General features: G+C 37.1%; 1 protein-coding gene across 1 annotated transcript in view; it reads right to left on the bottom strand.

Moving 5' to 3' along the window:
• lpgat1 (lysophosphatidylglycerol acyltransferase 1) overlaps positions 1 to 24070 on the bottom strand; it is a 57604-nt gene that overhangs the window by 13551 nt on the left and 19983 nt on the right. The window contains exons 3-5 of the mRNA XM_038291882.1: positions 20042 to 20160; positions 17060 to 17155; positions 10997 to 11276 (exon numbers count right to left, since the gene is read on the bottom strand). Of these exons, the coding sequence (XP_038147810.1) occupies positions 10997 to 11276; positions 17060 to 17155; positions 20042 to 20160 (495 nt within the window). The remainder of the gene's footprint in view (positions 1 to 10996; positions 11277 to 17059; positions 17156 to 20041; positions 20161 to 24070) is intronic.

Here is a 24070-nt window from a genome sequence, read left to right on the forward strand (position 1 = left end):
CAGTATTACTAGACTTATGTATCTCTTTTTTATTTTTTAAATGGATATTTCCAAAGGGGTTGGGTTTTATACATGTAATCTTTAAGAAGTTCAGACTGAAAGGACATAAGAAGATGAATGGAAACACTTGAACGTATGATGGGCTGTTGGGGCTATGAAACAGCAAGGGAATAGGGTTTTGAATTGGCAGAAAAATGGAGGTATGTAACAAATGGATAAGAAGAGAATGAAAGAAGCTGTTACATTTTAGGACAGATGAACGGAATGATTCGGTAGAACTGCGGACGTAGAAGTTAAATGCTAAATCTTTGCAAGGATGAACTAGTAGATATTTGCATCCATGGACCAACCGGTGAATCAATAGAAGGATGATTGCATTTTAAAATCTTTTAATCAGCATCTCTAATATTTCGTCAAACTGATTAACAAAAAAAATGGATGGATCTTGGGATTGATGGAAATAAATAAACGGAAAACAGGATAGAGAATAAAATGAGAAAAATCCAAATACCGGTACTTTAACAGCCTTCATTTTTTTTTTTAAAGACATGAAAGATATTCATGATGAAATGCCAGACTCTGTAAGAACATTGCGTCTTTGAAAAAGAAAAAAAAAAGGTTTAAAACAATTTGCGGTGAGGTGGGAGGGTCGATGTAGAGAGGTAGGAAAGACGAGACATGTTTAATTGTAGGAATCTGCCACAGGCTGGGTTTTCCAGGTGTTGTTCAGCTCAGTCAACTCTGTCTAAATACAATTAGATGATGTACAACATGGTTGACGAGACTCAATGCTTCACATCTCTACTCAACATCTTGCTGATGGTAAAATAATTCATTCATTTAAGCATGAAGAATCTTTCAATTCTGACCAACAGCTACAACATGGTCCCTCTAGAGAAGCTTTCAGAGAGAAATCTATAACCAAAACAGAGGAAGAGACTGGTCTAAACATGTTCAAGATTCGCCTCTTTCCTGGAAACCCAGAGGCAATTCGTAATAACCTTCAAGTCAAACAAGCTAATTAAACATCAGAGAAAAATGGGGAGTATGTTAGCAGTGCAAAGTAGCTTTCACTTTATAACGCAATAGATTATGTCCCATTAGATGGTTTTCTCTGCCTCAGTGTGCTTTGCAGTAGGTATTACAGACTCTGAGTGGATGTAATTAAGTGAGTTAGTGTTTTGCTGCATCAAACTGCAGCTTGTTAGGACACTTTTCGTACCAACAGAGGCAGATTTTGTGGGTGGGACAGTTCTGCTGAGGTTAAGATACTTAACCTGGTTAAGACGCTGCATCTGTAGTAAAAAACAAAATCCCCTTGCTGGTGCTCGGTCAGAGAGAAAGAAGGAAATATGGCTCCATTGTGTCCAAAAAAGGTTAAACTGAAAATATTTTGAGATATTGAGGTGGAGTGTTGGCCTGGTGGTTAGATCAGCGCGCATTAGCTCTAAGAAAGATGCAAGTACCCGGTTCAATTGCCACGGCCTCCACTTTTGGTCCCTGAGCAAGACCCTTAATCCCACACTGCTCTCTGGGCGCAGCACAGTGGCAGCCCATTGCTCCCCAAGGGGATGGGTTAAATGCAGAGGTAAATTTCTCCAATTTGAGATCAATAAAGTTTAATTATTATTATTATAAAACAGCTTCCAATCATCAGATCGTCACTCAGCTTGAGGCATAACCTGGGACTGATCTTTATTGCAGGTGTTTTAGATTTGTTAAAGAAAAAAAAAACCATTTAGGCTCCACATATTGAAATGTTTTTACTGATATATACTAAAACATAAACATATAAATGAATAATCTCCAACCTCTGAATATAAGAAGGTAGCTGTCAGGGATATATTGCAGATAATTTTGGATTCTTTGTTTGATTAAATTATAACCGAGCAAATATTTTCTACAATGATCCGTCTTCCCCTAAAATTAGATAATGCCAACATGCAAATGCACACATGGTGAACATTTTTCTAATTACCTCATTTTACTTTTCATTTTATTAAAGGACCATGTTTAATGTCATATTAACATAAGATTTTCATAAACACTGAATGATTTCATTGCTTCACATATTTCCATTCATAATGCTTCAAACTCCTGGGAAAACCCAGTCCATACATTCAAACAATCAGATTTTTTTCCTCCAGGTATCTTTAGTTACTGTTACAAGCTTAAAGTGGCGACAAAAATTTAATTTAGAAATTTACCATCAGAAAAAAAACCTAGGAATGTAAAAAAATATATAATGTAATGTTATAGTGGAGGAGTTTTATAAATGTGGCAAAAAAAAATGAATATATCTGTTAGGAAACTGCTGTTGACATTCTTGCCAGTTTTTCATAGGATATTCTTTGTTTATATTAAAGCTACAGTGTGTAACTTTTAGCGACATCTAGCGCTCAGACTGCAGACTGCAGCAACATGAACATCTCCCCCCCACCGCTTCTTCCCCCCAAAAGTACGGCGAGCGTTAAGGGACAAAATGTCTTCCACGACGTCCGCATCACCTACCTTCTCAAGTGATGAGGTTTGTTTACATAGATAATTTTACAGATAGTATTTCATTAGTCTGTGTAGGGTATAGATTTCATGTAGACTTTAGATAATAAATATACCCGTTATTTTTTTCTACATCTTTGTGACGTTTTGGCGATCTCGCAATCGCTATTTTGTTGGCTCTGCGCTGCCGTAGCGCAAAGATGTCTGCCTCCATGGCTGCGAGACCCGCTCCTATGTAATTATAAATAACGAATTCTAAGGCAACGCAAATATTAAGGTTAAGAGGCTGAGCTCGTAGATGATGATAAATAACATAGTTATGTATAATATATTACAATTCTGACTGTATATCCCTGTAATTATTACACACTGTAGCTTTAATATCCAAATAATATTGTTTCGAATGAAATTAAGAAATATGTCATGATAAAAGTTTTGGTCATATGGCTCAGCCCTATGAGAGCCTGTGGTAAGAAAAGCAGGGTACGCCTATTTCTATAGTAAAATTCAAAGTGCTTTACATAATTTGGAAAGCAAAATATAACAAAAATAAAAGTAGAATAAAAGAAATCCAGGATTGAAAAATATATAAAAGCAGATACTGAAACAAATGAAACACCAAATCCTTAAACTAATGATACCTCAGTTAATGTCATTTCTCTACAGTCAAAGGCAGCTCTAAACTAATGGGTTTTTAACTTTGACTTAAAGAACTCAGGCTTTCAGCACTTATAAAGTCTTATGGAAGTTTGTTCCAAATCAGTGGAGCATAGGAACTAAATGCTGCTTCTCCATGTTTGGTTCTAGTTCTGGGTGAACAGAGTAAGCTGGAACTAGAAGATCTGAGAGGTCTGGGAGGTTGATCTGTTATGTATTGGGGTGCTGATCCATTCAGTGATTTATAGCAAGAAATGATTTTGAAGTCTATCCTCTGAACTACAGGGAGCCAGTGGAAGAACTTCAGAACCGGGCTGATGTGTTCTACTTTCTTAGTTCTAGTGAGAACACTGGCAGCAGCGTTTTGGATCAGCTGACTGATGGACTTTTTAGGCAAACTTATGAAGATATATTTGCAGTAATCAATTCTATTAAAGATGAATGCATGAATAAGGTTTTTCTAGATCCTGCTTGGACATTAGTCCTTTAATCCAAGAAATGTTCTTCAGGCGATAAAAAGCTGACTTAGTAACTGCCTTTATGTGCCTCTGAAGGTTCAGATCTGAGCCCGTCATGCTACTAACATTTCATTCATAATCAGTGGTTTCTAGCTGCAGTAGCTGAAGCTGTGAGCTAACTCTGGATCTGAAAATGTTTGAAGGATATTACTATTGTTAACCATACAGCATGTCAGGTAGATAAGGAATTGGTGTAAAGTAAAGAATTTGACTGAATCATCTGAACCTTAGAAATATTCCCATTTGAAAAGGTGAAATACATGACTGCCTGAATTTGATTGTCTAAATTTGATAATTATAATTGTATCTAACTTGATGAATGCAGATGATGAATGATGAATGCAGATGATGAATGATGAATGCAGATGATGAATGCAGATGATGAATGCAGATGATGAATGATGAATGCAGATGATGAATGATGAATGCAGATGATGAATGATGAATGCAGATGATGAATGCAGATGATGAATGATGAATGCAGATGATGAATGATGAATGCAGATGATGAATGCAGATGATGAATGCAGATGATGAATGCAGATGATGAATGCAGATGATGAATGCAGATGATGAATGCAGATGATGAATGCAGATGATGAATGCAGATGATGAATGCAGATGATGAATGCAGATGATGAATGATGAATGCAGATGATGAATGCAGATGATGAATGCAGATGATGAATGCAGATGATGAATGATGAATGCAGATGATGAATGCAGATGATGAATGCAGATGATGAATGATGAATGCAGATGATGAATGCAGATGATGAATGCAGATGATGAATGCAGATGATGAATGATGAATGCAGATGATGAATGCAGATGATGAATGATGAATGCAGATGATGAATGCAGATGATGAATGCAGATGATGAAGATGAAGATGATGATGATGACGATGGCGGCTTAATTGGAACGATCTAAGCTGCATTTAGACAGACTTGGTTTTTGTATATATGGATAATTACAAGTCAGTTTTAAAAAGGTCTTAGGATATTTGATGTAAATATATAAATAAACTTAATGCTGTATAGAATAGAAGGTATAAATTCAGCACATAATGTAGAATTCTGTTTTTTATTGTTGTTTCATGAAAGATATTTCAACTGTAATGAAGTTTTAAGTATTGAACCTCCAAAAATGGATTGGTGGATATACAGACAGCAGTTATACAACTACTATGAAACAAAGGAGAATCAAAGGCTATTTTCACCCTCCAGGCAAAAGTGGCCCAAATCCAAATTTTTTGCTCAAAGGTGACCTATATTCATTTTTTTGACAGTCTGAGCAGCACAAATCGGGTTGCTTTTCAAAGCCGTCATGTTGCATTTCGTCTTTTCCACTATGTGGGAAAAGTCCCAAGATTTTACTTCAAAATAAAAGTCTTGGCACAATAAAATCTACTTCTGTCTCCTTGAACCCCAGTCGGCCTCGGCAGATGGCCGCTCACACTGAGCCTGGTTCTGCTGGAGGTTTCTTCCTGTTAAAAGGGAGTTTTTCCTCTCCACTGTCGCTACAAGCATGCTTAGTGTGGGGGATTGTATTTGAGTCAATGAGTCAATGCAATCAACTGGTTTTCCTTAGATAGAAAACTTTGTATCAATTTGACTGTATGATCTGGTTGAACTGTAAAGTGCCTTGAGATGACATGTGTTGTGAATTTGGCGCTATATAAATAAACTGAATTGAATTGAATTGAATTACTTCCATTAAACAGCCACTTAATTAATCTAGTCATGATCTTGCCAGATGTATAACATTTATATTTAGTCCTGTAAACTGAGCAGGATGTGTGATAATAAATTTTTTTTTGTTTTGTTAGCAGGTCTGTGACTTCAGGGCTACACATTGTGCACTTGTGTCTGAAGCTGCTTATATATAGTGATCGGCCATGCAAAAAAATTAATTAAGAAGAAACAAATCTGAAATAAGCAATTGTTTTACGTTTCAACACTTAAATAAATCCTAACCTGGTCTGCTTGCTGATACAAACTAAACGCTATTTTCCTTCTAAAGCTGACAGGTCTGCATTTGCTTGTCAAATGTGACAAAAACAGCAAACACCAGCAGCCTTCATCAGCACGGGTGCCTCTGAAACGAGCTTATTTGACGGCCTGGGTTGGAGTCAAAGACTGGGCTGCTGTTAATGTGTAGCAAGAACTTCCCATTCGAAGCACACTGGCTTCGTTGTGCAGAAACAAAGGTGTGACAAAAGATGAGCTAAATTTCACAACTGCCTGGATGCATTACATCAGACTGAGAAAGAAACCAAACAATTTCAACACTGAGCAGAGCTGAAGCTGAGAGGGAAAGGCTGAACAACGTGAAGGGAACGTTACAAAGAGTTCTGGCTCGGTACATCATGTTTTACTGATCAGATTTTTCCAGACTATTGGCAACCCTGTTGTGTCTTATGAACAGTAGCTGGACCTTTCTGCTGTCCCAACAGCAGTCTGACTGAACCGCTAATAAAGCTGAAAACACAAAAAAAATTATCTTATTCTGTTTAAAAACTCTCTTATGAAGCATTGAAACTGCAACCCTTTTAATGTGAAGGAAAAAATGTAAAAAAGAAAAAGAAAAATAGTTTTTATGCGTCTACATGAGGAAATACTTTTAGATTTTGTCAGGTTAATACAGTATTTAGGCAATTTATCGGGATAATTACAAGTTTTGTTTTAGAGCATCAAAATAAGTCAAACCCTTTAAGCTTCGTTATTTATTTATTTTTTTACATTTTGTCATGTTTCAACCCTCAACTTCAAATCATAGAGTTTTAATATTTTGTGCTCAATCAACACCAAATGGTACCAAATTATGGTTGCTTTTCCATTACAAAGTGTTCAAAAAACGATGAAAATATTCTACTGATTACAAAAAAAAATCTAAATTTTTCTCAATGCAGTATTTCTACTAAATAAAAAATAGGATTAAAACTGCACAGCATAGCAGTGTTGGATGTAAACAAGTGAGATATATCCATATTTTTAGCCAACACTAGTCCTCGTCACAAGCTAAATATAAAAAAAATACTTATGAATCCAAATTAGCCGCAACATCATCCTCTAATTCTTATAATACTTCCGCTCTTCCTCATCTTTTTGTCAGGCAGTAAGGTCCAGCTGCAGATCACGTGACCCATTTAGTGTTAAACATGTTTCCGTTTCTAAATATGATAATTTCAAGGTTAAAAAAAAAGGGTAAAAGGGTAAAAAAATTGAAAACCAGAGCCCTTTCGAAAATACAGTCTTTCCATTTAAAAAAAATAAAAAAAATTTATTAGAATTTGAGCAATTTGATGGTAAAGCCTTTATAGGGCTTTACCGTTTTGGATTACTTGCATACCCCTTACAAATGTATCTATATGTCAAATGTAACTATATCGCAGTACATGTCAGTTTTGCATTTGACCGGTTAGATGAGGGTGACATTTTACCTACTATAAACTCAATTGAAAAAAAGTTAATAAGATGAAAAACCTAATTTAAAAGTTAAAAAGTTAATGAGCCAAATTAAAAAGAATAAATTGTAAGTGCCTGTATCAGCATTAATGCTCCAAGGTTATGTTGCAATATAAAAACTGTGTTTCTTTCAATGTTTTTCATTAATTTCTTATAGAGATTTTTCTTAATATGTTAAAACAAAAGACCATTTCGAGTTTTTACATTGACCTTGATTTTTGTCATCAATATATACTTATTTTTTAAAGTTACAAGAGTTATAAGGTCTTGTTCTGTCCTTCAATAACACTCTTGAATTGAAATTTAGATCGTTTAAGTATTTTACTGAGAGCCCTATAAAGGGTCGATGGAAGCGCAGCTTGTGAGGAGAGGAAAAGTGCATCTTAAAAAGGTGGGGCTGCTTTCTCCTAACTTTAACATTTACAAATATCTTTTATATTTTCTTCTTTGTCTTGTTAACGAGCTTCCTTATTAATTACTCTCCATGCATTCTCTCTCTAACCAAGTTTCACTGTTTGGCTATTGCTTCTGTTTAGGAGTTTGAAGGCTCCAACCTTCATTTCAGATGTGTTCTCTGTAGGAAAGCCTGACCTTTGACAGCACACACCTCTGTTTATCTAACATGCCTGTGTCAGTTATGCTACTATCCTACAGGGAAGAGGCAGAAAGGGGGCAACAAGCAGTCTGGTTAGCTATGTGTCTAAATGACTTGACAGCCACTCCTGGTATTGAAGGAAACGGCCGTGTTAATCCTGTGAGGGCGGTGTGATGCAGATCTGCTTCCATCCAGAGAGGTGAGGCCGGAGCCAAGGTTTGCTGGTGGCTTCCAAGGAATGACAAACAATACTGTAAAAGCAGCAGTCGTAGTAATTTGAAATGACATCGGATAGACCCTGCCCTCTGTAAAGAGAGGAGGGAGCTACGCTGACAGATATCTGGCTCCATCAGGCCATATAGCTGGCCAGTTACAACGCATGAACCGCAAACCCATGATGGTAAACGGCTCCAATGTTCAACCTTTGCTTATCTGAAACAGCAAACACACCTTTATAATGACACATAAATCTTATCGGTCTTCAAGGCACATGGAGCCTTTCTGCAGAATCTGACCCCTGTGCAGCGGTGCGTTTAGCTTGGATGACATTGCATGGCTGAAACAAAGCTGCATGCACATTTACATCAAATCCTATTTTCTCCAAGTGGCCCCATTTGTCTCTCAGTGAGTCAGCAAGCTCAGGGCACCTCTGCAGAGCATCAGGGAGGGTCAGAGCGAGACAGAGCAGCGTCTTTGATCTGGTGCACAGAGAGGACAGAACAGTGAGGGGCACTATGAGCATGCTTCTGGGTAGGAGTGTTTTCTTGCCCATGGTAAAAAAAAACATTATTAGCTAAATTTAAGCTGAAGGACAAGTCCTTATGCAGGAGCTTCTTCTTCCCCTGAGCTGCTGCTTCTCAGAGGAGGCATGAATGAAGAGCCAGGACGTGATCTGATGAGTTTATGAAATATAACCACCAACATAGAGCGCCTTAAAAGTCTCTTAAGTAAATTGAAACCTTTTCTGTTTTTTAAAAACTTAACACTGAAATTAAATTCTTTATCGTAGACCATCTCTTAGGTTCATTGCTTTAAAGGTATTTCCAGCTATCTTCTCATTAACCCAAATCATCTCTCATGCCACTGCCACCATGTTTCACAGAGAGAATGACACGTTCAGAGAGATGTTTGGGGTTAATTCAGGATTATTTACATTTTTGCTTTGGTTCCCTTGTTGACATCTCTGCAGCTCCTCCAGAGTCACTGAGAGCCGTTTTAAATGTGTTCACCAATGTTCTCTACCAAACCTTTAAAGCTCTCCTTGATAAGGTGCATTAAGTGTGGGATAAACTAAACACAAGTGGATTCGCTAGTTTAGTGACATATGAAGATCAAAGTTTGCACAAAATTTGATTTAGATATGTCAGGGGTTGACGTTGCCCTTTGGGCAAGTGGCTTTCACATTTCATTTGCCCAGAAACAATTTTTACTTACCCAGTATAATGTTTGATAAATATAGTTCCTAATATTCATTTTTGTATATATATATATATATATATATATATATATATATATATATATATATATATATATATATATATATATATATATATCAATGAAACATGTTTGTTTTTTACATGTTTTTTTGTAAATCAGTATTTTTTAAGTTTACAGGTTCCTGGTGTGTATATGCATGGGACAGATAATGAACTTAATCCTACATTACCGTGTTAACATTCTTTTCAATCCTTCCTGCACGTTCTTTTCAAACTTAACTTTGCTTTAAACTGCTGTGTACTTGGAAAAATATAAATTGTAATGTTAAAAATCTAAAAAAAACATGCCATGTTAAAAACTTCCACTACTACTACTTACCAATTTAGCATATTTAGCTCTATAACATTTAAATGCACCACTCCAATGTCTAAGAGAAAAAAATGTAATGAACATTTTTTAAATGTATGACCACTGTAAAGAAGACTGCCATATCATAGAAATATTTACACTGTTCGCATACAATTATTATTATTTTCCTAATCCCTGACTGATCATTTTTAAATTTTGCGTGTATTATAGTATAGATTAAATTCATCATCCAGCTGCAGAGTCTTTTTCAAATCACGCGAGAATGTGTACAAAACAACAAAAATGGTGCCGGCAACACTTGTGGGCCGTTTTCAGCGAATGCCGGTGATTTTAAAGTAATTTTGAGCGATAATTTTTTTTTTTTTTTTTTCAATCATTGAACTTGCCCGGCAGGCAAATACAATAAAATTTGTACTATCCCGACAATAAAAACTACTTGCCACGGGCGATGGTTTACATCGAGCCCTGTAAGTGAGAATAAAAGCTAAAAAAGGTACTTTCTCCTTATTTTTCCTATTAACCCCCTCAAAACAAACAAGGTTGCTGAAATAATAATAAATAAATAAATTCTAAGGCAGATATTTTCACTTTACAACAGAAGAAACCACCCTTCTTTTTTCTGGACCCACTGTCTGGCCTGCAGAGAGAATAAAAAGAAGGCATCTGGCCGTTACTGTTGAGGTGGTGAAACACAGAGCTGAGTGGAAGCTATGAGCCACTCTCTTAATAACACCAATCCAAGCTCTCTTCTATTAGCTACTAGCACAGCACATAGGAGATGGGAACCTATTGGGCAAAGGGTGCAACCTTGCACGCCGGTGGGGATCACATCTATTCTCTAGATTATGGTTTGAAAGATGCAATGCTTCCTGAGGACTACCTAAAGAGTAGGACCACAGATATCTTGCCAACTTTAAAGAGAGTCCAACTTTTAGTAAGCAGTAAAAAAAATAAATAAATAAAAAAAAAGACCTGTTGTTCAAAACTGAGAAAATTCTGACATTCAATCCTGTTAATTTCTCCATTATCTTCCTGCACAGTGGCTGTATTTAGGGCTGGTCTCTTGACACACAGAAAAAGAACCACTCTCTTCAAAGTAACCGCTGGGGCTTTTCAGGAACAGTGATGCAATTTCTGGTACTGTAGTCCGTGCCACCTCTTTCCTCTCCTGCCAGTCTTAAAAGTCACATCTCATTTACAAGCAGAACGGCCGGTAAACAGTGCATGAAGCAAGCAACTTAATGCTGTTTCATACATGCGTCTTCACCAGCTGAGCAACGGACATTAAACATTTGTTAAAAAAAACGACAGGGCTCTGTGCCAGGAGGAGTTCACAGAAACAAAAAGGATTTAAAAATAGTAAAAATCTTTCCTCAGGATTAACATTTACTGTATAAAGCCGAATGTCAGCTATGTTTGTTTCAGTTGCTAAGAAAACTTCTTTCGTTTACCTGTTTGGTTCCGGGTCGAGGTGTCGCTGCCCACGCTGCCGTTCTCTTGCTGAGCGGTCAGAGTTTTCAGAATGACATGAGTTGCCCCAAGGCGAGGCAACGTCACATGGGTCAGGTGAGGGAGAGAGTTTTTCTTTGCAAACACCTGGCTGGTTTCTCGCCTCTTCCTGAGGAAGCCTCCCTCGGGGAAGAGCACTATCCACTTCCTGTCGCGGCTGTGGTAGTATTTTTCTAAATGCTCCCTCAAGTAGACGAGCTGCTTGTCTCTGTGAGCTTTACCCTGATCAAAAAACAAAAACAGAAACATGCATATAAGTGTAGAGGGTTTAGCAAGAATGGTTTAATGACACTGCAGCAGACTGACACATCTTTAAAGACAAAACAATCTAAAATATCCAGCCTTCTTTGTGAGCTTTGGCCCCATTTTCACTACAAATGAAAGCAGCACAGTGTAAGGGATTTCGAATGAAATTCGAATCGCCAGTGTTTGGAAAACAAAATGTCTGCCTGTTTACTGGTTCATTATGTTCAAGTATGTATTTAGCCCATTTATTAGACTTTCTCTTCCTTTGATGCCTCCACTAGAGGTTTATATATTTTAGTGGCAGTGAGCCTAAAACCCAGAAAAAGCGTTGGGGACTTTCTGACAAAAAAACTAAGAAAATTAAGTCGAAAATATGGCTAAATTTTTATCAATATTGTTTTAGCAACCTTTAGCAGTAATTAGGCCTGAACGATATAACCAAATTTACACTTTATTTTTATTTTCTTCTGCACTCACTGTCTAGAGTCCATTGGTGCAGGACTTTACTGTTGTGTGGAAAAGTTCTTCCATCTGCCTGCATGAATGGATCTGGATCCCTTCTGAGTGGCGACAAAGTCACACCAAGCATATTTTAGCCACCTAAATGTGATGAGGCCAAAACTGGGTGCCACTTGCTTTGTAAAATTGTGTTTTGTTCAATTATATTTATATTACAAATGCAATGTTTTGCCTAGCCTTCGCAAAAGTATTCATACTACATGTTATATAAATACTAATATACAACAATCATATCGGCAGAGGTCAGTGCTTTGATGCAGAACATGAAAAAACAGACAATGGGGGGCAGAGAGGATGGATGGTTGGCTATTAAATGAATTAACTAATAGGTGGATAAATTCAAAGTATAAAAAGATGTACATAACAAATTAACTGGTAGATGGGCTACAGATGATTAGATAAACATGGTCCGATGGATGATAAGGCATAAATGCATAGAATACATCGAGCTTTAAAAAATGGACAAAAGAGTATATTAATGATAGTAAAGAAGATAGATGGACAGAGACGGATTGTCTATCCTGACAATTTTTAACCCTTCGGTTAATTTTACACGAGGCTGTTCAGGTTAAAGTAGATTCAACCACAGAAATGGAAAAAATGCCGATTCAACGTTCGCTCATTTTAAACCACTTTCACTGTCTTTAATACCACGACTGAAATGGATGCAAACCAAGATGGCCATGACAAGATAAATGCATTAGCAAGGACAGGATGAGGAGAAACTATCGATTTTTAGTTAGGCATGGTCAAACGCCATTTTAAATGTATTAGCTCAACCAGCCAGCTCTCCATGTGAGCATATTTGTTTGTCAGTGCAGAGGTAATGTGATACAACACAAGTGCTGCACTACTACAGTCAGGGGGTAAAACGACAATTCATTTATCCAATGGAAAATCTGGGCTCCTGTTAAAACAGACGACGCTGAGGAGGTTCGACACTTTATAAGAGACGTCTGTGACTGTTGCAGTTTGGCCGCAGATAAAACGGTTTCCTCCACGGAGGATACGCAAATACAAAGGTTCTGATGGGACCAGCTCATCACCTGGTCCAATCTGATTTTCAGCCAACTGTCTCTCAAGTCTACAAACAGTTTAGCGTTTTTGGCTGAGCTCCTGCTCCCTTTAATTAGTTTACTTAACTGACATTTAGCTGAGCTAAAACCAACACAAGAAATTCCACTCAATGATGTTTCCTAGGATAAAATATCTAACCTTTCTGGATGATTTGATTGAAATGACTGTAAAAGTACCTTGAGATTAAATGAGTTGTGAATTGGCACATTATAACTAAGCAGATTTTATTTGAGATGATTTAAAAAAAACATGATTTTGAACTTGAGGTATTTATATCAGCAGTAGCTAATACATGAAAGGCTACTGTAATTATTTTAAAGATGTAGAGATAAAAAGTATCTGTCTACATTTGAAAATACAAAACCAAGTTATTAACTGAGGAATAAAATTCTTAAATATACAGAAAAATATGCAAAAGGTGCATCTATATAGCCTGGTAAACTAGCCCCAACCTCCAGCGGCCAAAATCATTTTTGCCTGCGAGTGGTCTAGCCTCGATCAATGCCCCAGGCCCAAGAACTGTCGGACCAATCACAACACAGAGATGTGTTTTGAATTTTTGGGTGCAAAGCGGGCGGGGTTTTGAGGGCGTGACGACAAAGCTGTGCGACGCTGGAGAAAGCACAACAAGGAAGATGGCACCAACTATTGAACAGTAGCATGCACTGCGGCAGCAGCAGCATTCAATGGAGCGCTCCATTGAAAGCTAAAAGTTCTCTTTTCTGTTGAATTTGTTCAATAGAAGTATGTTTTAAGACCATTTAAGACTGGAATATTAAACTTTAAAGTGTCACTATATGGTCCACTCACCGATTTAATTTAATGCGTAATTAAAAAAGCAATTCCCAAAGTTGAGAGGACCGCAGCAACCAGCATACCTCCAAGGCCAACGGCAGCCAGGGTTAACCGCAGCCAGTCTGCAGCGGCCCTCTCTCGGCATAGTCGTGTGTGAAGGACTGCTGGCTCTGATGGACTGATGGATTAGACTTGGGGTTTTCATTGAAACAAGAGCAGGAAGAGGCTCTACTCTCATAAATTTTAAATAAAAGGACGTATTCGCCGTTTTACCGACATGCTGTTTGTTTACACTCAGTCATAGTTGCGCTCATTGGTGTGAACGTTGGCCAATAGGCACAGACATGGTTTGAAAGATAACGGGTTGTTCTCATAAACAATCTTCCGATGTCTCATTCATCCGGGCCAGACTAAATTATACATTTAATCTCACATTTAGTCTGGTTTATAAGGCTAGAATCTATAGGAAGAAATTTTTTTGTCATCCTTTTGTATTTCCCCTAATCTAACAACATAAAGATTTTTCTTTCACATAATACAGAAGCAAAAATCTTCATTTAAAAAGCTAACGAGAATTTTAGTAGAATATATTTCTAAATATCAACTCATGTCTGCTGGCATTTAATGGACATTGCAGAATCTGCATTCAGACTAAGGGTGTGCAAAATAATCGTCAAATCGATGAATCGTGATTCTAATTTTTGTGATCTACGGCATCGATTCTTGAAGGCAAGAATCGATTATTTAAAAAAAAAAAATTAACAAATAAAATACATTAATGGTTGGCGCACATCAATCAAACCAATCTGAATACAACTTCCAGTCCAGCAGATGTCGCTGCGGATGTGTTGAGGCCTGCTGCTTTGTGTCACAAGCATGTCCGGCCGTGGGATACTGAGACGAGTCATTCGTAAACAAAATATGGAGGAGACTGAGAAAATTCGCCCCCCGGCTCCGTCACATTTCAAGTCAGATGCTTGGATGCATTGTGGCTTTAAAAACAAAGAAGGTAAAAACGAAATTGATATGATGCACGTAATTTGCAAAAGGGGAAATGTCATACATTTGAATGTTTTCATTTAATTGGTTTAAAGGACCACTGAGGCCATGTAAACGGCACTGATTATCCTCATTTTGTTATTTTAAGTTTGATGAATCCTAAGATCTTTTTGTCAGTGTGTCTACGCCAGTAATAGTAATATTTCTGTCCAGTATTTGTTTTCATGGCAACACCTCCAAAAGTCATTTCAATAAATACAGCTATGTATGAATTCAGTTGCTTTCAGTCAGCTGTATCTTTTTCTTACAGTGTTCAGTGAAAATATCGCAATGCATCGCAATATTTCAAGTATCGTGATACATCGTGATAGAATCGCATCGTGGCATGTGAATCGTGATTCGAATCGAATCGTGACTTCTTTGCCAATACCCACCCCTAATTCAGACACTTATGTTTGGTTGATATATTGAGCTTCTTCAGTGGCACTGGAAAAATAAAACTAGGCTGAGTATATGTGGTGGACCTTCACTGTGCTCCATCCATGAAAGTTGGGCCACTGGGCAGCGTGTACCACAGCCATGAGCAAACAGTAGGCGCTCCTGCAGCAGCTGTAGAGAAGCTGAGTGAGTCTATCTGAGAAAAGGTGGCCACACATTAGCTAGCCAAAAGTAGGAGGGTAAACATTTCTGCTGTCGCTCAGTCTTCCTCTTACAGTCTGGCTTCATAGAGCAAAGGGCTACCATGACCAAAACAGAGAAATGAATTCCCTCCCAGCCTGCGGCTGTGCCCCCTCAAAAAGACTTGTGTTGCCTCTTTGTATAATTTTTGTTTTTTGAGCTGTTGAATACATTCTGATTCAACCTCAGGGTAAATATGTAGATGGATTTTGCAGTTTTAATATGAAGAGGGCAAGTGAGGTCTCTAAGCATATAAAATGAGAGATATTGCAAACATGTCCAGGTGGCGTTGGCACCAGTAAATCCTGTTTAAACAAAGCATATCTGTCCACTGCAGTAAATATTATTAACATCACTGTGAATTACAGAGTTTAAGGGGGTTGAGCTCCATAAATAAGGTTTGGAACCAGTTGAAAGGGTGAAAAAAAAAAAAAGATTGGTTAACATAAATAATGAATATATTTCAAGTTCTCTGCGCTCCTTCATTTAGACCTACAATAAAAATAAAAAGAATGTTGTAGTGGGATTTCAGAGCCCTCTAAAACAGACCATCTATCACAAAACTGTCAATCAACTTACCGGAAATCAACAAACAAATCATTTTCCAGAGGTTTCCACATTAGGGTTTCTAAATAACATACAATGTAGTTCGTGAGATCTTTGCAAGTCATTTTATTCCATGTCCAAGTCAAATCTCAAGTCCCCGATGACTGAAACATTTTCTCATCATTTCTATGACAACCTGGTCTGCTGACAGCACTGCATTGCTATTGGATAGAATTTAAAACCTGCACTATTTAACTTATCCTTTTTTTATATATTGGAAAAATTGAAATGGTATAACTTAAGCCTCTTTCCCACAAAAAAATACCAGGCTAACATGTTTCTTTTTTCAAAAAAGGGTCAACCCTCTACAAAGCGCCATTTGGCTCCCTTCCCTCTGGCAAAAAAAGCTGAGTCTGTTGCTCTGTCAGCTAAGGAAACGTTTTACAGAGTCTCTATACTCCATTTAACGATTAATCGATTACTTAATTAATTGACGTTTATTTCAATAATTGATTAATCTGATTGTTTTATACCTAATATTAACACAACAAAAGCACAGCCATATTTAAACAGCACCCCATATGACCAAGTTATTCACTCAATCTCCATCTCCAATCTCAATCTCCAAACAAGTTGATTTTGAGGCCAGTCATACTTGAAACAATCCCTAAAAATTCCATTCTATTCCAGGAATTTGCAGATAAGCAAGAGCCCTGATGTTTCCATGTGTAGAATCTGTTCTGATTCAGAGTTCTTGCCACAGCCTCCTTAGGTATACAAGCATTTAGGAATAAAGCCATTTTCTGACCTACAGAAATAAGAGGATGGCGTGTAATCCACAACAAAGACAAGCAGTGACAACGTGCCGCTGGCAGTCCGAGTTAAATGTGGTGTGTTGTGGCCCAGAGGCCTGTGCTTCCAATCCTTAGACCATCAGAAAAACAAGGTGTTGACAAGTTAGGAGCACAAAAAAGGCTTTTATTTTGGGATAAGTGTAGCTGAAACCTTTGATGTGAAGATACCAACCAGAAAGTAGGCTGGTTGTCTCAAAGACATTGGAGGTTTGATCAATGTTGAAGGTTACAGAAGAGTTCTTTAAAATGTAAAAAACCAAAACAAAGATAATGTTGAACTTTGGCCCTTACCTGTCTGATGAAGAAGTCCCCATGAATCAGGGACACTAGACCAAAATTGGTGTATTTAAACACATGGTCCATTAACCACATCATTTTTCGCACCACCTGAAAAAAAGGAGCAGAAATTCAGTTGTTACAACCACTTATTTTTCTTCTGCTCAAAAGTAGAACAAACTGATATCGCCCCCTCTGATCACTTCCGCCCGCATGACCCAGACAAACGCAGCAGCGGCTTACTGGCCTTTCCTCTCTAAGAGGATAAAGTGGGCCGGGGATGCAGCGGTTGAGATGCATCACGCTCATGTCTACGCAAAGTGACTCTGCACTTCCAGTGGCTTACCAGCATGAGCTGAAGCAAAATCATGAACGACCACAATGCAGAAGTAACTGCTGGAGCATGCCATCAAATTTACACACACATTGTCAACAAATGAAAATGGCAGACAATATAAGTTTAATTCAGGGATTTATAAAAGAAAACGCGTATATAGATCCAGAATAAAATATTATGTATGTCTATTTTTGTTAATTGCATAGATACCAGCTTACAGATAGTTTAACAAAAAGCTTAATCTCTCAAAAAATGTTATACATATTTCTTAGCAGATTTGATATGTGACAAATCTCTATATAGTACTTGTACTATACTATAAATGTACTCAATATTTTGTCAGGGCATTGTCTGCTTAAATGACTGAGTCAATATAAGATGGCTTTCTTTCTTCCACTTAAAGGAATAGTACACCCAAAACATGATTAGGCCTCATTTTCTACTCACCCCCATGCTGAACAACACTCTGGAGTACTTTTTTGATATCTCAAATGCATCTGGAGATCTGGGAGGCTTCTTGCTGTCTGCTGACATTCAAATAATGGAGGTCTATTGTGCCCGAGACAGAAAGGTCCATAAAAGTCCACAAAAAACGTGTCAATATTCCTCCATACTGCTCGTCCAATGTATTCCAAGTGTCCTGAGTGGGTAGCATCCAGAATTTACTCGAAACGAAGTCATTTAGAATGTTTTTAGAGCATAAACAGTAGTGTATAGTATTTCCTGAAAGCCCGCGCCAGCGCGTTCACGAGCCTACGGAAGCCGGCAGACCAAACCAGCGCATTCAGCTCGGCAAAGAACTCATGCTCTTCCTCAACACTGAAGTCCTCAGACATTTTTCTTTCGTTGTTTCTTTCTTTGCACAGGTAAACAGCACATTTCTTCTTCTACGCTTGCATTATTGGCAGAGCAGACGCTGAATGCGCACTTTAATCTGGTTTGGTCTGCCGGCTTCCGTAGCTTCCTGAACGCGCTGGCGCGCGCTTTCAGGAAATCCTATACACTACTGTTTATGCTCTAAAAACATTCTAAATGACTTCGTTTCGAGTAAATTCTGGATGCTACCCACTCAGGACACTTGGAATACATTGGACGAGCAGTATGGAGGAATATTGACACGTTTTTGTGGACTTTTATGGACCTTTCTGTCTCGGGCACCATAGACCTCCATTATTTGAATGTCAGCAGACAGCAAGAAGCCTCCCAGATCTCCAGATGCATTTGAGATATCAAAAAAGTACTCCAGGGTGTTGTTCAGCATGGGGGTGAGTAGAAAATGAAGGCTAATCATGTTTTGGGTGTACTATTCCTTTAACTTTTCAGTAATAAGCATGTATGGGTACAACACACTATGAAAAGCCACATTTTTATAAGAGGACATTTATACATTCGATATTATTCACCATTTGAAAATAAAAAATGATTAACGACGAGGCCCTGGAGCATGATTTTAACGTTTGTGCAGGACAATCCTTCTCATATTAGGCAGACAGCCTTTACAAAAAATCTCCAGTGGGCTACTACAGACCGCTCTGGACAGCTTATTAGCCCCTTATGACATCATAAAAGGCTAAGAGGTGGAGAAAGGCAAGGATAGACTCTCATACACAGATATTAGGACACATATCACCGTTACAAAATATTTATAAAGTGAAGTCTGCATAATATGGGATAAGCCTTCATTTAAAAAAAGTCGGCTGGTTTAATTTTTTATGAAAAACTGATTTTGAGGTTTTAATTGGTTGTTTACAACTGTAACATGAAAATAAATTAACATGTTGATAATCTTTTAAATTCCTTCCATGCATTTGTTGATGCTTCGTTTATATGCCAATTTATATTTTGAGAGAAAACATGGCAACCACAGCATTAGTGAGTTGTAATTAGACTGAACTAAACTTTGTTGGTTTAGAAATTTCAATGTTATCCAGCAAATCTGAAGCGTCGTGCTAAAATCTTGCATTCTGAAATGTATACTAAACTAAAACGTTCTAAAATTGGATATCTGTTAACTTGAACAACGTAAAACTAAAATTCACACACACATTATACCTTCTTTTTTTACTGTATATCAGAAACTAAGACAATGAAGTTTTACATTTTTGGGGAAAAACGTAATTAAATTAATAATAAATACAACTTTAAGTCAAACAAACATCAATATATAGGGAATTCAGTTTGTGGTTTTAGCATCTTCTTTCTGAAAAACTAGTCTGACAAAAAGCCTTTCCTACGACCACCAATCTTACTTCATAACTAGAAAAACACTGACTTGCAGCCTCGCGGGGAATAATCAACCTTGTATCACATAACTCAGTAGACGAAACTACAGTAGATCAAGTCATCTTCAACAGCAAAATAATAACTTAAGGTCTCTGTTTGCATTATGGGAAGCTAGACTTACAGTAATTTTATTCATTTAAGAATAATCTGTTTTGGAAACTTGGCCTCCGTCTACTTTGCAGAAGCCAGAAACGCCATCGGATGAGTTTCAAGCCTTTATGACCCAGAATCGAATGCAAAAGGAAGTCAGATAACATGAATTATGACGAGTTGGAATACAGCTTTCAAACTCGTGTAAAGAAGCTGCTCTGCTTTTTTATTTATACTGATGTTCCACCTCTGCAGCCTTGACACAATGACGTTCCTCAGCGTCTTACCGTGCCCTTGTCTTGGAGGCACATCATGAGAGTGCAAACGTCCCCAGTGGACTGATGATTGACAATGACCATGGCTTCTTCTTCAGAAATGTCCCGCACGTCATCACCCCATTCTGTGACTGGAAGCAGAGAGACACGCATTTTGATCAATCATCAAGTTTGAAAATTTATGTTAACCTTTTTTTTTTTTTTACCAAAATTTCTGTTTCAGTTTAAGACACAGAAATGTTTGAAGTAACTGCGCTTTTGATGAAAGAAACCTGATTATCTCAGAGTAAAAATGAAAGTCTTTACTTTTCAAGTATCGTTTTGTTTGGACCTTTTCTGAACTTCATGTCTTTAGACTTTATATTCTACATTTAATACTGTAAATATTTTCAAACATAATCTTAAAAGATCCTGACAGCGTGATTGCAACTAAGTGTTTTCTCAAGGTGTGCCTTTGTTTGCACCTTGCCTTATTCTCTGTGCTAATCTGTCAGTCAACAATCTGCCACAACATTACGCCCATCCATCAGCTGTATGTGGATACTGGGCAGAACATCTTTTATAAACACTGTATACTTGGATTTGTTTAGCACAGAAAATGAAGGACAACCGCTAAATTCCTTAGAATAAAGATATTTCTATGGGTTCTCCTCAATTTAAATAGTGATTCCAGCATGGAAGAACAACGCCCACCTCCAAATTGAGCATACAGGCCAGCTATTAATGCTTTCAGCAAAGAGGGGCAAGAAGGAGGAATGCTCCAGCAGTGGCTTAGTTGGTTTTTAAAGGATGTATCAAACAGCTGTACCATAACTAAAAACAACTTTGGACCCTTTAAGTAACAAGTTTATCATCAGTAGCCATGTTTTTTTCAAGGGTTTCAGACTGTGTTCAATTAATTTCTGCACCCCCCCCCGTCCTGCTTTTTCTCATGCCCATTATCAGCTGATGAAAATACTGAATGAATTTCCTTCTTTTACAAAGGCTGAAATGGATTGTGGAGGTGCAGAAACCTTCTGCGTTTTATAAGGAGACTTCCAATAACACAAATTTGCAACATAAGATCAAACGATTACTTGAGCCCTCAGGGTAGTTCTCATACCTGTCAGGATGCCAAGTCAAGCTTAGTTCAAACACGTCTAAGAAAAACAATGGGCGTGTTGCCTTTTATCAATACAAGACAAAAAGCGTGAGTTTTCCTGGGTAAATATAAAGTAAAAACCACTGACTTTTTCAACAGGCAAAAAAATAAACATGCCCTTGACGCTTCATCCTGCAACATTTGAGGATGCATATCCTCCCAGAACAGCAAGCTTTAATAATCTGGGCCTTATCAAGCGCTGATCTGTCTTTTTAAGAAAATACTAGATTTTCAGGACACCAATAATCCCTAAAGTTGTAGAGAATATTTTTTGAAAATTATGATCAAGTTAAGCTTTATTTAATTATATTGAGAAAAAAAACAATACAGCTGATTATCATCATCTTGTATCTAAGGCAGTAAACAAAACATGGTGGCAAGCAATTTTAATCATGCATATATGGTATATATATATGCATATATATATATATATATATATATATATATATATATATATATATATATATATATATATATATATATATATGCATATATGCATATATATATATATATATATATATATATATATGCATATATATATATATATATATATATATATATATATATATATATGCATATATATATATGCATATATATATATATATATGCATATATATATATGCATATATATATATATATATGCATATATATATATATGCATATATATATATATATATGCATATATATATATATATATGCATATATATATATATATATATATATATATATATATATATATATATATATATATATATATATATATATATATATATATATATATATATATATATATATATATATATATATATATATATATATATATATATTAAGGCTTATTCCTTCCTTTGGTGTTTGAGTCTTTAAATAAGCTTGAGTACAATTTCCAAATTTTAATGTAATATCCTCAGGACCTCATTTCACCCCAAGTCGGTTCCCGGCTGCTGTAACATAATCTATTTTAAAAACAAATTTGGTCCAATTTCAGTTCAGTTCCAAAAGTATTGTATGCCAACTTTATGCTATCTTCTATGCTGAACAATTAACAAAGGGGCATGTGTATTCATGCAGAATGACAACATGCTGGTTTGCGGTTGGAAATGAGGAAGAAGAAGTGAAATATTCAGGAAATGGCAGCACCCTCACTTTTCATCTGTGACCACTGTGTGGAGCACAGGATGACTTTCACATTCCAGTTTGCTGCTGGTAAATCTGTAGAAATATTACTTCGTTTGTGATGAAACATTCAGCCATCAAGCTCGAAATATTCATAGGATGAACATTTTTGTCTGTGCAGGAAAGCCCTAAGTATCTACTGGGAGACCTGGGCATTGGTTGTGAATCTTTGAAGGCATGACGTGACGCTTATTTGCAAGAAAACGAAAAATGCTCCCCTCCCAGGTGAATCAACATAAGGGCATCAATCTACAACAGAGAGCAGAACTGCAGCTTTGTTCACTGTCAAAGATATATAAATAGCAGGGAGCTAAAATATAGCTGCAAACTGCAGCTCTCCAGGCCAAGAACAGGCATATCTATTAAAGCAGGCAGCACACAGGTACATGGAGGCCTTACCTTCTCACAAAGCAATTTGGATCAGGAGCTGACAAAAGGTTATGCAGATATGACTCATTTCTTTTTTATTTACAACCAACGTCATTCAACTGCCAGAAATGGAAAGAATTACAAATGAAAAAAAAAACAGTATGAGAAAGATGATCCGGAAAAGGCTGACTAAAATGCAGTCCTGGAGATGCATGATAAAAGTAATAGAATGTAAAACTCAACAAAATGGCAAGTTCCCATAAGTTCCTCCTGTATGTCGGACAGCCCCTACAATCATGTCCAGCTGGCTAATTTACGATCTGTATGCACATTTTATGATCACTAGGCTCTGTTTTCCCAAAAGGTTCAAACAAAATGACAGAGGAAATTCACTGCCTGTTCGCACAAGCTGCTCCGACACAGATTTGTACGGCTGGGTTTCCAATAATCAGCTGGGAAATTCTCGGTAGAACGAGGGAGTCATCCCTTTTACCTAACAAACATCTATTACTTTCATTAACAAGCCTGCCAGCAGCTATCGAGCGGACAATACCAAACGGTAATTGCTTCAAAATAAGATTAAATAACAGCGTCGCTGGAAAATGAAACTACTGACTGATGTTATGATTTGAACTATTTGAAGCATTTGTAAATAAATAAGGAACTTGATTGAATTTGTGAGTTTTAGTAAAATGATCAAAATATTATCAAAATTGTGATAAAAGGGACATTTTTGCAATGTTCACATTCGTATACCGAAGAATGGCAGATATGATGAGTTCAAAGCAAGGCATCCGAAAAAGAAGATGCCATTACAATTCAATAACCTGAATCAGATGGACATTTGGAAGAAACTCCACATATCACTTCATTATTAATTTGTAGTTTGAAAAAAAATAAAAATTATATCATCGTCCAACGATTCAGTAATGTAATCTCTCACAGATGGATTCTGCATCAATGGGAATAGATCACCTCACTGGAAATGGCTTCGTCTTGGTTTCACATCTCTGATTAAACACGGACTTGGTGCTGATTTAAGGAAGCAAAAGGACTCAGAAACCATGAAGAGGTTGCCGTTTTTCCTTTCTTGTAAGGCAAGTTGAATGTTTGCCAATAATGGCGGCAGACTTGGTAAATAGCACAAGTAAAGGTTGGAACGAGAGCGAGCATTAAAGCCCCACCTACTGGTCAGGAGGAGTACAAACTTGTAGCTATCTAATTTAGCTGCCAAAATAGGATTCTTTATATTCAATAAGAAATGTTATAAACATGCATTTATTTACACATTCTTCATGAAATCAAAACAAGCCATTTAGGGTGGTGATGTGGTCGGTGCTGCATCCCGGCATAGAGGT

Source organism: Cyprinodon tularosa, unplaced genomic scaffold, assembly GCF_016077235.1.
Source record: "Cyprinodon tularosa strain WSP-4 unplaced genomic scaffold, ASM1607723v1 ctg303, whole genome shotgun sequence".
In the NCBI taxonomy this organism is placed as follows: Eukaryota; Metazoa; Chordata; class Actinopteri; order Cyprinodontiformes; family Cyprinodontidae; genus Cyprinodon; species Cyprinodon tularosa.